Source organism: Phocoena sinus, chromosome 15 (genome assembly GCF_008692025.1).
Source record: "Phocoena sinus isolate mPhoSin1 chromosome 15, mPhoSin1.pri, whole genome shotgun sequence".
Classification (NCBI taxonomy): Eukaryota; Metazoa; Chordata; class Mammalia; order Artiodactyla; family Phocoenidae; genus Phocoena; species Phocoena sinus.
In genome coordinates, this window is record NC_045777.1 from 30,126,258 (window position 1) to 30,138,342 (window position 12,085).

Sequence of the window (12,085 nt, forward strand, 5' to 3'; positions counted from 1 at the left end):
GAGACATAGAAATGCTTATGGTATATTACCTGTAAAATAGAATATGATATGTAACATGGTATCAATTAAACAAAGAAAGTACATCAGAATGCTAATAGTATTGGGATGATGGATGTTTGTATATCAAACTTTATTTCTATTTTTACTTTTCATGTCTTTCAGTGGTATATGTTTGGTATCCATCAACTCATAAAGTTTGTTACTTTCTGTGATTGTGGAGGTTTACTCAGTTTTTCAAAGGAGTATTATAAAATGTTTTACTTAAAAAAAAAAAGAATAGGGTCGTCGGTTTCAAATCTCATTTAAAATATAACCTAGGGGCTTCACTGGTGGCGCAGTGGTTGAGAGTCCGCTGCCGATGCAGGGGACACGGGTTCGTGCCCCGGTCAGGGAAGATCCCACATGCCGCGGAGCGGCTGGGCCCGTGAGCCATGGCCGCTGAGCCTGCGTGTCTGGAGCCTGTGCTCCACAACGGGAGAGGCCACAACAGTGAGAGACCCACGTACCACAAAAAAGAAAAAAAAAAAAAAAATATATATATATATATATATAAAACCTAGAATAGAGAAGAGCTTAGCAAAAGATTCAGATCTGTTCCTGTGCATTTATCACAGGAATTTGGCCCTCTTCCTATAAGTGGCTTTTTAAATTACAAGGGTGAAATCCAGTTGAATTTGTGTTCTGTCACCATGTGATGTGTCTATGATTATGCTTCCCTTTATAAGACATGTGTTTTCATTTCAGCGGCCTCATTGTTCCTGAGAGAGATGGCAACGAGACTGTCCCAGAGGTCGTTGCCACATCAGGTTATGCCCTGCTGCATTTTTTTAGTGATGCTGCTTATAATTTGACTGGATTTAATATCACTTACAAGTAAGATATTTAAGTCTAATATTTGTGATTTTTTTCAGAAGACTGTATACTTTGTTTTAACAATAATAATGACTAACATATTGAGGGTTTACAATGTGCCAGGCATTATGCTAAGCAGTTTGCATGAATTTTCTCATTTAAAGTTCTTTTAAAAACTCAGTTACAGCCACTGTTTTTCTACTTCTTTTATAAATGAGGCAAGTGGCAGGAAAAGATAAAGTAAATTGTCAAAGCAGTGGGACCAGAGTTGCAACCCAGGTCTTGCTGCTGTTGAGCGTCTCCTGGAAAAGAGGGGCATTATCCATTCCTGCCAATGGATAAAAACTTTGGAGGAGTTTGCTAAGTACAATTTAACAAATATTAGTAGTTTTCATGTACTCAGTAGTTGGCCCATTGATGACAACTTAGTTGAGGTTACAAAGGAAATGTAGACAGACAGACTCTGGGCAGCTTTTGGAATTTGTTGCAGTAGGAGAGAAGCTAACTTCTGTCTTTTCCTTTTTTTCCTAAGAAATGTTTATTTTCAGAAGTAGTTAAATTCATACAATGCCATAAGCAGGGGGTCTGTGATAAAGAACTTCTGTGGCCCATAAAACCTAAAATATATATTATCTGGCCTTTTACACAATACGTTTGACAACTCCTGGTATAGCTGATAACCCCCATGTGTAACCTTTATACTGGGTTCTTTTTCTTGCCCATTTTCTCAGGATCTCAGTAGTCTTTCAACCCTAGTTAAAGCCATCTTTATCTTGATTGGTATGGTGATTCAGTTTTTCAGGTACCCAAGGTTTGTGACTTAGCAGCCTGGGCAGCTCATCACAAGCCTGGGTTTGAAAAGTAGGCATATGCATTTATTATATTATATTATAACATAGATTATAAAAATACTATATACACATACTTATAAAATTTTATTATAAATGTATCGTGAACTGACGTTAGGGTGTAGGTGTGAATGTTAATTAGCTTGTTTTGTAACTGATTCCTGATTTTCTGGCATGCTTTGCTACAAAATTCCTTTTTAGTTTTCTTTACACTCTTACAGTATCTTGCTAATCCTGTTATCCCCCCTTTTTTAAATCAGAATTATGTCTTTTCAAAGTGTTGTCAATATCATTGTCACGTTACTATGCAACACTTTATGGTTAAACTCATGTATTAAGTTAAACTACCCCTCCCTTTTCTTGCATCTGAGATGGGTAGATAAACTTGCTAAGGAATTTAATACACACCAATCTGAGCAATAATCTTAAGCAAATTCTGTAAACTTTTAGAGACTATCCAGAGGAATGAGGATGGTAGTGTATTGTTTGCAATTTGTTTTATCCTTTTCTTCTCCAGCCTTGCTAGCATGCATTTGGCAATTTTATAATGCTCATCATTTGTGGGCTACCAAGAATTAGGATAGTCATCCTGTCCTTAAGGAGCTAAGCCTGGATATTTTGCAAGAATCTCTTCTCTTCTTGTAATCTCTTTAACTGTCTCTTCTTATGAGAATCCAACAGGTTTAATTTGATTTTATTACTTGCCCTAGTTCTGCAGGGTTGAGTGACCCCATTTAGGCTAAATGGTAAGTACTGCAATTACGCTTGTGAATGAACTGGCTAGACAGTGAGATTTCTTAAGCCTTGTGTAGGAGGAAGTTCTGCTAAGTTAATCAAAATGTTGCTTTGTGTTGATTTAATTTCCCCCCACTATTTTTATAGTTTTGACATGTGTCCGAATAATTGCTCAGGCCGAGGAGAATGTAAGATCAGTAATAGCAGCAACACTGTTCAATGTGAATGTTCTGAAAACTGGAAAGGTGAAGCATGTGACATCCCTCACTGTGTAAATAACTGTGGTTTTCCTCATCGAGGCATCTGCAATTCAAGTGATGTCAGAGGATGCTCCTGCTTCTCAGAGTGGCAGGGTAGGAACTTCTTTGTTTCTTTTTTTTTCTTTCAATTTACAGAATGTTTCTAGTTTAATAAGTTGTAGATTGACTTTATTCCTAATATCTGCACCATTTATGTTAATCAAATATCAGGAAGCGTTTAAATTTTCATATCTCTTTATTCAGCTTCTTACAGATCTTTGAATTCATAGATGTATGGTTGTGGTCTCTAGAGATGTGGAGCAGTTTAACAGTCTTTGCAGTTCATTCATGAATTTAGAGAACTTGGTCTCAGCCATAAGACATAGAGAACCAAGCTGGGAGGTGGAACAAGAGCTAATAATAATGGTCTCTCCACAGAAACTTTCAATAAACTCAGAGAAAATTGGGGTTGATTATACAGTAGAATCCTAAAGCAGTCAGTTATTGGAATTATCTGCAGATACAGATTATTAAAGAAGCCCTTTAGCAAATTCTTCAAGGGGTGGGTGATAGCAGCTGTTACTGATTTAGTTTTGGGGTTTTTATTTACCCCTTTCTCGAACACATTTATTTTGAATTTCCAGAAATGTGCTTGTTTAGATGCTTTAGTTTGTTCGGTTTGGCTGACATTGAGCAGTTAAATAATTGAAGTATTTGACTACCTACCACTTTGCAAATGTTGGAGCAGAAGCCAAACCTCTCAAAAAAGGAGTTTCTTGATTTTGGAAATGGATAGTTTGTAATACTCCCAGGACTAGTCTTAACATTTTAGCTCTAAAGTTTTTTTAAAAAATTTATTTATTTTTGGCTGCGTTGGGTCTTCCTGGCTGCATGTGAACTTTCTCTAGCTGAGACAAGTGGGAGCTACTCTTTGTTGCGTTGCGCAGGCTTCTCATTGCAGTGGCTTCTCTTATTGCGGAGCACAGGCTCTAGGTGCGCCGGCTCAGTAGTTGTGGCGCACGAGCTTAGTTGCCCCACGGCACGTGGGATCCTCCCGGACCAGGGATCGAACCCATGTCCCCTGCATTGGCAGGCAGATTCTTAACCACTGCACCACCAGGGAGGTCCCTAAAGTTTTTCATTTGAATTAATAATTCCTTTGTATACTCTTTCCTCTGAGAGCTGCTTAAGCAAGTATTTCATTACTAAAAAATCCTAACCTAGATATGGTCAGGTTTTCATTAGAAAGTATGTGATTTTGAATTTTATTAGAGGTTACCCTTGGTTACTACCTTTGAGTAAATTGAAAGCACAAATTAAAGGGATATGTCTGATATTTAGATGCTAAAGGAAAGACTGTAAATATTCTTTAGATAATTTGTTGTATTTAGATGATTCAAACTTGAAACGCAGTAGTTTTCTTTTTTTTTTTTGTCCTTGCTGCACTGCATGTGGGAATCTTAGTTCCCCTGACCAGGGATTGAACCCAGGCTCCCTGCAGTGGAAGTGCAGAGCACTGACCATTGGACTCCCAGGGAATTCCTGAATTGCAGTAATTTTAAAGCTGCATTTTGTGAAGCTAATTTATTATGTTTTGTTAGGTCCTGGATGTTCAGTTCCTGTACCAGCTAACCAGTCATTTTGGACACAAGAGGAATATTCTAACCTAAAGCTCCCCAGAGCCTCTCACAAAGCTGTGGTCAATGGAAATATAATGTGGGTTGTTGGAGGATATATGTTCAACCACTCAGATTACAACATGGTTCTAGCGTAAGTTGTTTTAAAAATTTTTACAAGAAGCTTACTTTTCCATTTTGAAAATATTTAAAGTAGAGATAAGCAAAAAGAAAAGAAATCATTAGTAATTGCATTCCTGAAGAAAATCTCTGTATTTTAGTAGTTGTATTCTAGACTTTTGGGGACATATTCTTAGTTTTTGAAATTGGGAGCCACAAAGAGTTCATTGCTGTAATAAAGAATAACTCATCTTTTCCAGACACTGTCTCTCAGATTTTGTGTTAGATATATATAATAGGTTCTATATAAATAGGGGATTGCTTTGCCCCTTAATTTAATTAACATTTCTGTAGGTTAAATGGCTTGCATTTATAGTTTGCTAGTGGAAATTATGCCATTCTTTAATACTTCCCAGGGTTCAAGGTCTTTTGCTGGTTCCATGCTGCTCATCCTGAAGGGAGAGTATGTTTTCACAGTGGAATTAGCTATGGAGTTTGACTACGGGGAGAAATTTTTGAACACCTACTGTTGTGCTGATTTTGTGCCCTGGAAAGTTTTTCTAAACATTTTCTACCAATGAAGATTGTCAAAAATCAGCATCTGGGGCTTCCCTGGTGGCGCAGTGGTTCAGAGTCTGCCTGCCGACGCAGGGGACGCGGGTTCATGCCCCGATACAGAAGGATCCCACATGCCGTGGAGCGGCTGGGCCCGTGAGCCATGGCCGCTGAGCCTGCGTGTCCAGAGCCTGTGCTCTGCGACGGGAGAGGCTACAACAGTGAGAAGCCCGCATACCGCAAAAAAAAAAAAAAAAAAAAAAATCAGCATCTGTTCTTTAAGGAATTCTGGAAATATGGCAGTAATAGTATAGTTTCTGAATCCCCCAAACATAGTCATTAAAGCACAGAGAACAACTAGGATAGCAGAATAAAAAACACATGGATAGTATCTATAACAAACTTGGTCAGAAGGCATCCACACAAATAGGTGGGGTTAAACCGTTGACAGCTACAAGATCTTTGTGCTATCAGTATCTATGTAGGAGTAAGCAAAGGGGAGCGGTGGGCCCACCAGCAGTAAACCCAAAGACCCGCTGGAAAGCTCAGCAAGCTGCTTTGAGAACAGCAGCTGGAATTGGGAAGATTTTGCATGTTCTAGTAGTGGGGATGAGCTCAAGGGATCTGTAGTATGATCTGAAGGTGCTGGAACAGTTTGTGTCTTATTAACTTTCAAAAAACCAGCCAAAGACTCTTTGTAGGAGAAAGTCCCACACTGAAGAAAAGCTGCTGGGAATAGAATTCAAATTGAACAGGACAGGGACAGCAGAGAAAGAAAGTCCAGATAACAGTCTGAGAGGGGAACAGAGCTAGGAGATCTCAACAAGTAAGGTGCCAAATAGTTGGACACTACACTACAACAGAAGAGGAGCTAGTGAACTGAGAAGCTAGAAAAACTAGCTAAATCAAGCGTCTCCTATAAGGGTTCAGGAAATTTTTTTTTAAATTACAAAAAAATTAAAATTTAGCAACAGAAAAAATATCAAGGTCAAATCTCATAGAAAGTTACTATAAAAAAGAAGAGAATAAGTAGAATAATACCCCTTCAACGTGAAAGCATAATAGAAAAACTGACAAAAATTATAACTTAGTATTCCAAAGTAAGCTAACATACAATAAGAAAATGATAAAAGACATGAAAGAACAATATAACCAAGACTAGAAAAATTCAGAAATGAGATGATAGAAGTTAGGAAAGAATTTTAAAATAATTTCAGATTTAAAGACAAACCTAGAAGGAACACAGAGTAAATAAACACAAAAGATACTCCTTTAGAAATAGAATACGAAAAAAAAGAAATAGAATATGAAAAAGGAAATTTTAAAAAATCATAAATAAATGAAGGTCATTTCCCCCTATCCTTTGTATGATAAGTACAGTTAAAAAACCTGGACATTATATATAAAACAAACATAAGAAAACTCTGAAGAAGGCAGTCTTATTAGGGACCTCAAGACCCAAAAAATGACATAATGGTAAGTTCCAAGGGTTTTCCTTTAGTCTCATATATCTCAGACTTGATGTTGGAAAAATCAGCAGTCTGGAAATGTTAATAGGTATAAGCTGAAAAAGCCCCAAGAAAACCCTGTTTTCTCTAGCCCGAGGACCAGGAAAGGGGCAGCTTAGCAAGACAGAAAACTTTTAGAAAATAACCACTCGACCTTAGACAAACAGCACAGAAAGGACTGTGGCTTCACCCCCACCCCTGCTAGCAAAGTGTTAGTATAGAGTCTAGATTTCCATTTATGCCAGGATAAAGTGAGCTGCTCCAACCACCACCCCTCATCCCACCAGAGTAGGGTTAGAGAAGGCCATATAGGGAGCTGAGATTTACTTCTCCACCAGGCATTAATGAGGCCTCCCCCACCCCTGTGACATCAGTGGAGACACTGTGGGGAGCCTGGATTTCTACCCCTGCCTGGCAGCAACAGCAGTAATGAGTAGACTTTCCCTTTCTCCACTGGGGTGGTGTCAGAGGAGGCCTGCTATAACAGAAGATTTAAATAAGGTCCAGTCTCATGTCATGATACCCAAAATGTTGAGATTTCAATTGAAAATCATTTGTCATGGTAAGAGCCAGGAAAATCTCAACTTGAATGAGAAAGGCAATCAAGAGATACTGACACCAAGGTGACACATATATTAGAGTTATCTGACAAAGATTTTAAAGCAGCCATTATAAAAATGCTCCAGCAGTTCTCTCAGCAACAGAATGGAGAGGACAGAGGAGAGAATCAGTGAACTTGAAGATAGAACAATAGAAATTCCTTAATCTGAACAATGCAGAGAAAATAAAACATTTAAAAAATGAACAGAGTTTCAGAGACCTGTGGACTGTAACAAAAAATCTTAACATTTCTGTCACCAGAGGAGCCTTGGAAGAAGAGGAGGAAGAGGGTGTGTATGAAAAAGTATTTGAAGAAATAATAGTTGAAAAGTGCCCAAGTTTGGCAAAAGATATGCATGTACAGAGTCAAGAGGTTAGGTGAACTCCAACAATCCCAACTCCCACAGGAGTTTACATTTCATTAATTCTTTCTTATTCCATCTCTCATTCTCCTGCTCAGCTGTCATACTGTCTTTTCATTTTTTAGATCTCCACCACATTTTCTCCTGTTTTCCTGCTCAGCTAGTGGCCTTGTTTCCCATTTCTGTTTTGAAAGATAAAGTTTATCAAAAGAGGACTTCCACAAACTCCCACCACCACATTTAGCAGTTACCTACATATTGCTCATTTTTCTGTCTTCTGTTTCTTTACATCAGAACTGTTCAGTGGACAGTTTCTGTTTTGGTTATGATGGGAATGCTGTGTGTTTACACTGTCATGTCACTATCCACATGTGGTTATTGAGCACTTGAAATGTGGCTAGTATGACTAAGGAGTAGATTTAAAATTTTCAGTTCTTATTCCTCATCTTACTTGATCTTTCACAAACATTCGATAAAACTAGTCTCTCCCTCCTCTTTTAAACAGTTTCTTCACTTGGCTTCCAGGACTCCACACTTCCTTGACATTTTTTCTAACTGCCCATTCCTTCTCAGGCTCCTTAGCCTGATGATGTGCCCCAGGGCTCAGTCCTTGGTCCCCTTCTGTGAGAGTGTGTATTCACTCCCTTGGTGATCTCATGTAATATCTTGGCCTTTATGCTGGTGACTTCCAAATTTATATCTGCATCCTAGACTTATCACCTGTTCCCATATCCCCACCTCTTTATTTGACATCTCAATAGGCATCTAAAACTCCATGTGTCCCAAACTGATCTTTCCTCCAAGCCTGTTCTTGCCCCAGAAGTCCCTACCTCAGTAAACAACCACTCCATTCTTCTATTTGGCTTAAGCCAAAAATTTCAGTCATTCTTGTTTTTTCACACTCCATATCAGTATATGTATTAGTTATCTCTTGCTGTGTAAATTACCACAAACTAGCAGATTAAAACAACACACATTTATTACCTCATAGTGTCTGCTGGTCAGGGTTCTAGGCATGGCTTAACTGGGTTCTCAGCAATCAAGGTGTTACCTGGCCTGTGTTCTAATTTAGAGGTTCAACTGGGCAGGAATCCATTTCCAAGCTCACCCATTTCCTGGTGGTTGTAGGACTAAGGGCCCTGGCTTCTTGCTGTCTGTCAACTGGAGGGCACTTCAACTCCTGGAGGCTGTCCAGAGTTCCTTATTGGTAGGGTTTCCCCAGTATGGCTGCTTACTTATCAGGCCACAAGGAGAGTCTCTGGCCTGAGTCTGCTAGCAGGATAGATGTCATGGAAATGACATCTCATTATTTTTGCCATATTCTGTTGGTTAGAAGCAAGTCATAGATCCTGCTCACACTCGAGGGGAGGATATTATATACATGGGTATGAATACCAGGAGGCAGGGATCATGAAGACCACCCTAGTGTCTGTCTGCCACAATATGTCAGCAGATCTTGTTAGCTCTTCCTTTAAAATCTATCCCTAGGGCTTCCCTGGTGGTGCAGTGGTTGGGAGTCCGCCTGCCAATGCAGGGGACGTGGGTTCGTGCCCCAGTCCGGGAGGATCCTGCGTGCTGTGGAGCGGCTGGGCCCGTGAGCCGTGGCTGCTGAGCCTGCGCGTCCGGAGCCTGTGCTCTGCAACGGGAGAGGCCACGGCGGTGGGAGGCCCATGTACTGCAAAAAAAAAAGAAAATCTATCCCTAATCTAACCACTTCTCACTACTTCTAGTGTTGCCACCCTGAGAAGTAAAGGTAAAATTAAAGGTGTGAAGGTGATTGTCCCTTCCACTGTTATACTAGATATTATGAGTCATATATTCTACCATTTATGTGATTTTTGTACTTCTTCCTGTCATCATCCTCCCTTGAAGTAAGAAATCTGGGAGTCATTTTGATACTTCCTCTCCTTTACCTTCTCATAACATAATCTCATGTCAAGCCCATCAACTCTGTCACCAAATACATGTCATATTCATTCTTTTCTCTCTTAAGACCAGCTCGCCAATATCTCTCATCTAGGATTCAGCAATAGGTTCCTATAAAGTCTGTCTGTTTCCATTCATTCTGCTTAATCCATTTTCTAAATATCAACTGGGGTGATTTTTTAGGGTATACATTTTATCATTTACTACCTTCTTAAAACCCTTCAGTGACTTCCCATGGGACTTAATGATCTTACCTGATGTGACTGCTGCTTACCTTCCCATACTCAACTTGCTCCCCTCCTGCCCCATCAGCCCTCTTTCCTTACCTAAAACTCCTTATGCTTGCTCTTCCCTTTATCTAGACTGTTCCTGCCGTTGTACCTCAGGGCTGGTTTCTTCCTTTACGTATCCTGTCAGTTAAATGTCCCATAGTGAGATCCTCCCCGATCAGCTAGTTCAGACAGGTGCTCCCTGGTTTTTTTCATAGTTCTCATTTCCTTTAGAGCAGTGTTCATAATTTTTATTCTACTTGTGCCCATTGCTGTGCTTGCTCATTTTCTGCCTTTTCCACTATATGTTCTCCAAGGTTAGAGACCTTGTTTACTCAATTCGGCTTAGCTTATAGAATGTGCTCAAATAAGTATTTATCAAATGAATAAGAGAGTAAATGAATTATCTATTTCTTTCACAAATATTTGTTCTTAGAAATACAGATGTTACCTACTACTTTTGACGGGTGTACCTTGTAAGCCATGTTTATTTTTTTTAATTTTATTTATTTTTAAGAGGGTATTAAATAGTTTATTGATTACCCATGGTAATGGGTGATAAACAAGCTTCATTCCCATCTATAACTTTATCTTGTACCATAATAATTCTATTTAGATATATTGCATAGGATGTGCCAACAATCATATTAATAACCAAAAAACTCCATGACTTTGCTTGGGTGACCCTTTTAACGGTGAACTCCAGGTCACAATACAGTAACTGTCAGTTCAACTACACCAAGTTTCTGAAGATGTTGGCTTTATTCACAAGCAGGTTGTGAATAAATTTCAAATGGAACCTGGCATCACCCTGAAGAAATTCTGACCTCACACTGTTGCAGTCGTTTACCAAAATGTCTTCAGAGTAGACTAACTTTACAGAGCACGTTTTTTAAAAAGGCGCATTAATTCAGCGTCATGATCAGACGATTATATTTAGCAATCAACAGCATGGGTGCAAAAAAAAATTACATTAAAACCCTTTGTTGGAATGCTTTACACTTTCCACAGAATAGAAACTAAAACAACCTGTTATACAGTTAGTCGCGAATACAGTCCTCGAGGGTTTTTTGCCCATACACAGGAGTATTGTCTAAAACATGTCTTCTTTGAAGCAGCTAGGCCCTGCCAGCACTGTGCTTGGCTGAGTTCACAAATCTGTTGTAACCTGTAGCTTCCCTGTCACTTATCTGGCTCTCCTCTCCTGCGAAGCTTTGTTTCCTGGCAGTAATTAAAACCTTCTGCCAGTGCCATAGCTACTGCTGCTGCTGGAACCGCCATAGCCACGTTGGTTTTGTGGTTTGGCGAAGTACTGGCCTCCACCACCATAAGGGCCAGAACTTTTGCCTCCAAAGTTTCCTCCTTTCATGGGTCCAAAATTTGAAGATTGATTGTTGTAATTGCCAAAATCACTGTAGCTTCGACCACCTCCAGAATTGCTTCCATCATTACCAAATCCATTATAGTCATCCCCACTGCCACCATAGCCACCACCACCGCGGCTGCCACCAAAGCCACCTCAACCACTGAAGTTTCCTCCACGACCAAAGCTGTCATTCCCACCAAAACACCCTCCACGACCACCACCAAAGCTTCCAGAACCACTTCGACTTCTTTGGCTGGATGAAGCGCTAGCCTTCTCTTGCTTAGATAGGACTTTCCTTACTTCACAGTTGTGGCCGTTCACTGTGTGATATTTCTGAATGACAGTCTTGTCTACGGAGTCATGGTCATCAAAGATTACGAAAGCAAAGCCTCTCTTTTTGCCACTGCCTCAGTCAGTCATGATTTCAGTCACTTCAGTTTTCCAGTACTGTTCAAAATAATCTCTTAGATAATGTTCTTCAGTGTCTTCTTTAATGCCACTAACAAAAATCTTTTTCATAGTTAAGTGGGCCCCAGGTCTTTGAGAATCTTCTCTTGAGACGGCCCTCTTTGGTTCCACAACTCTTCCATCCACCTTGTGTGGCCTTGCCTTCATGGCTGCATCCACCTCCTCCACAGTGGCATACGTGACAACCCCGAAGCCTCTGGAGCGATTGGTGTTTGGATCCCTCATCACCACACAGTCTGTGCGTGCTCCCCACCACTCAGAATGGCTCCTCAGACTCGCATCAGTTGTTTCAAAGCTCAAACCTCCGATGAAGAGCTTCCGCAGTTGTTTGGCCTCTTTGGGAGACTCTGACTTAGACATGACGGCAGTGGAGAGGGAAGATGTCAATGATGCTTACTCGGCGGCGTCCACGTGCAGAAAGGAGTAATCTAACGAATGTATCTCCACATTTATTTTTTAGGTTTTAATATTTCTCTTCTTGTACTTGATCAAAACATGATTTTTACAGCTTTATGTATTTTGTGTAAGTACTAATATAGTTTCAAATAAATTTTTACTAACTCATGAAAAGTGAATATAGTGACTCCTTTTAGAGGGAGTATTTCTGGAACTTAGATCATA

At 39.8% G+C, this 12,085-nt stretch overlaps 1 protein-coding gene and 1 pseudogene across 7 annotated transcripts in view; one reads left to right on the plus strand and one right to left on the minus strand.

The window, feature by feature from the left end:
- The window catches only part of ATRN (attractin), a 178,617-nt gene that overhangs the window by 57,244 nt on the left and 109,288 nt on the right, over positions 1 to 12,085 (plus strand). For all 7 annotated transcript variants that reach the window (XM_032604136.1, XM_032604137.1, XM_032604139.1 and 4 more), the window contains 3 exons: positions 745 to 873; positions 2,583 to 2,788; positions 4,276 to 4,444. In XM_032604136.1, coding sequence (XP_032460027.1) covers positions 745 to 873; positions 2,583 to 2,788; positions 4,276 to 4,444 — 504 coding nt within the window. The remainder of the gene's footprint in view (positions 1 to 744; positions 874 to 2,582; positions 2,789 to 4,275; positions 4,445 to 12,085) is intronic.
- Positions 10,862 to 11,824, minus strand: LOC116739639 (annotated as a pseudogene).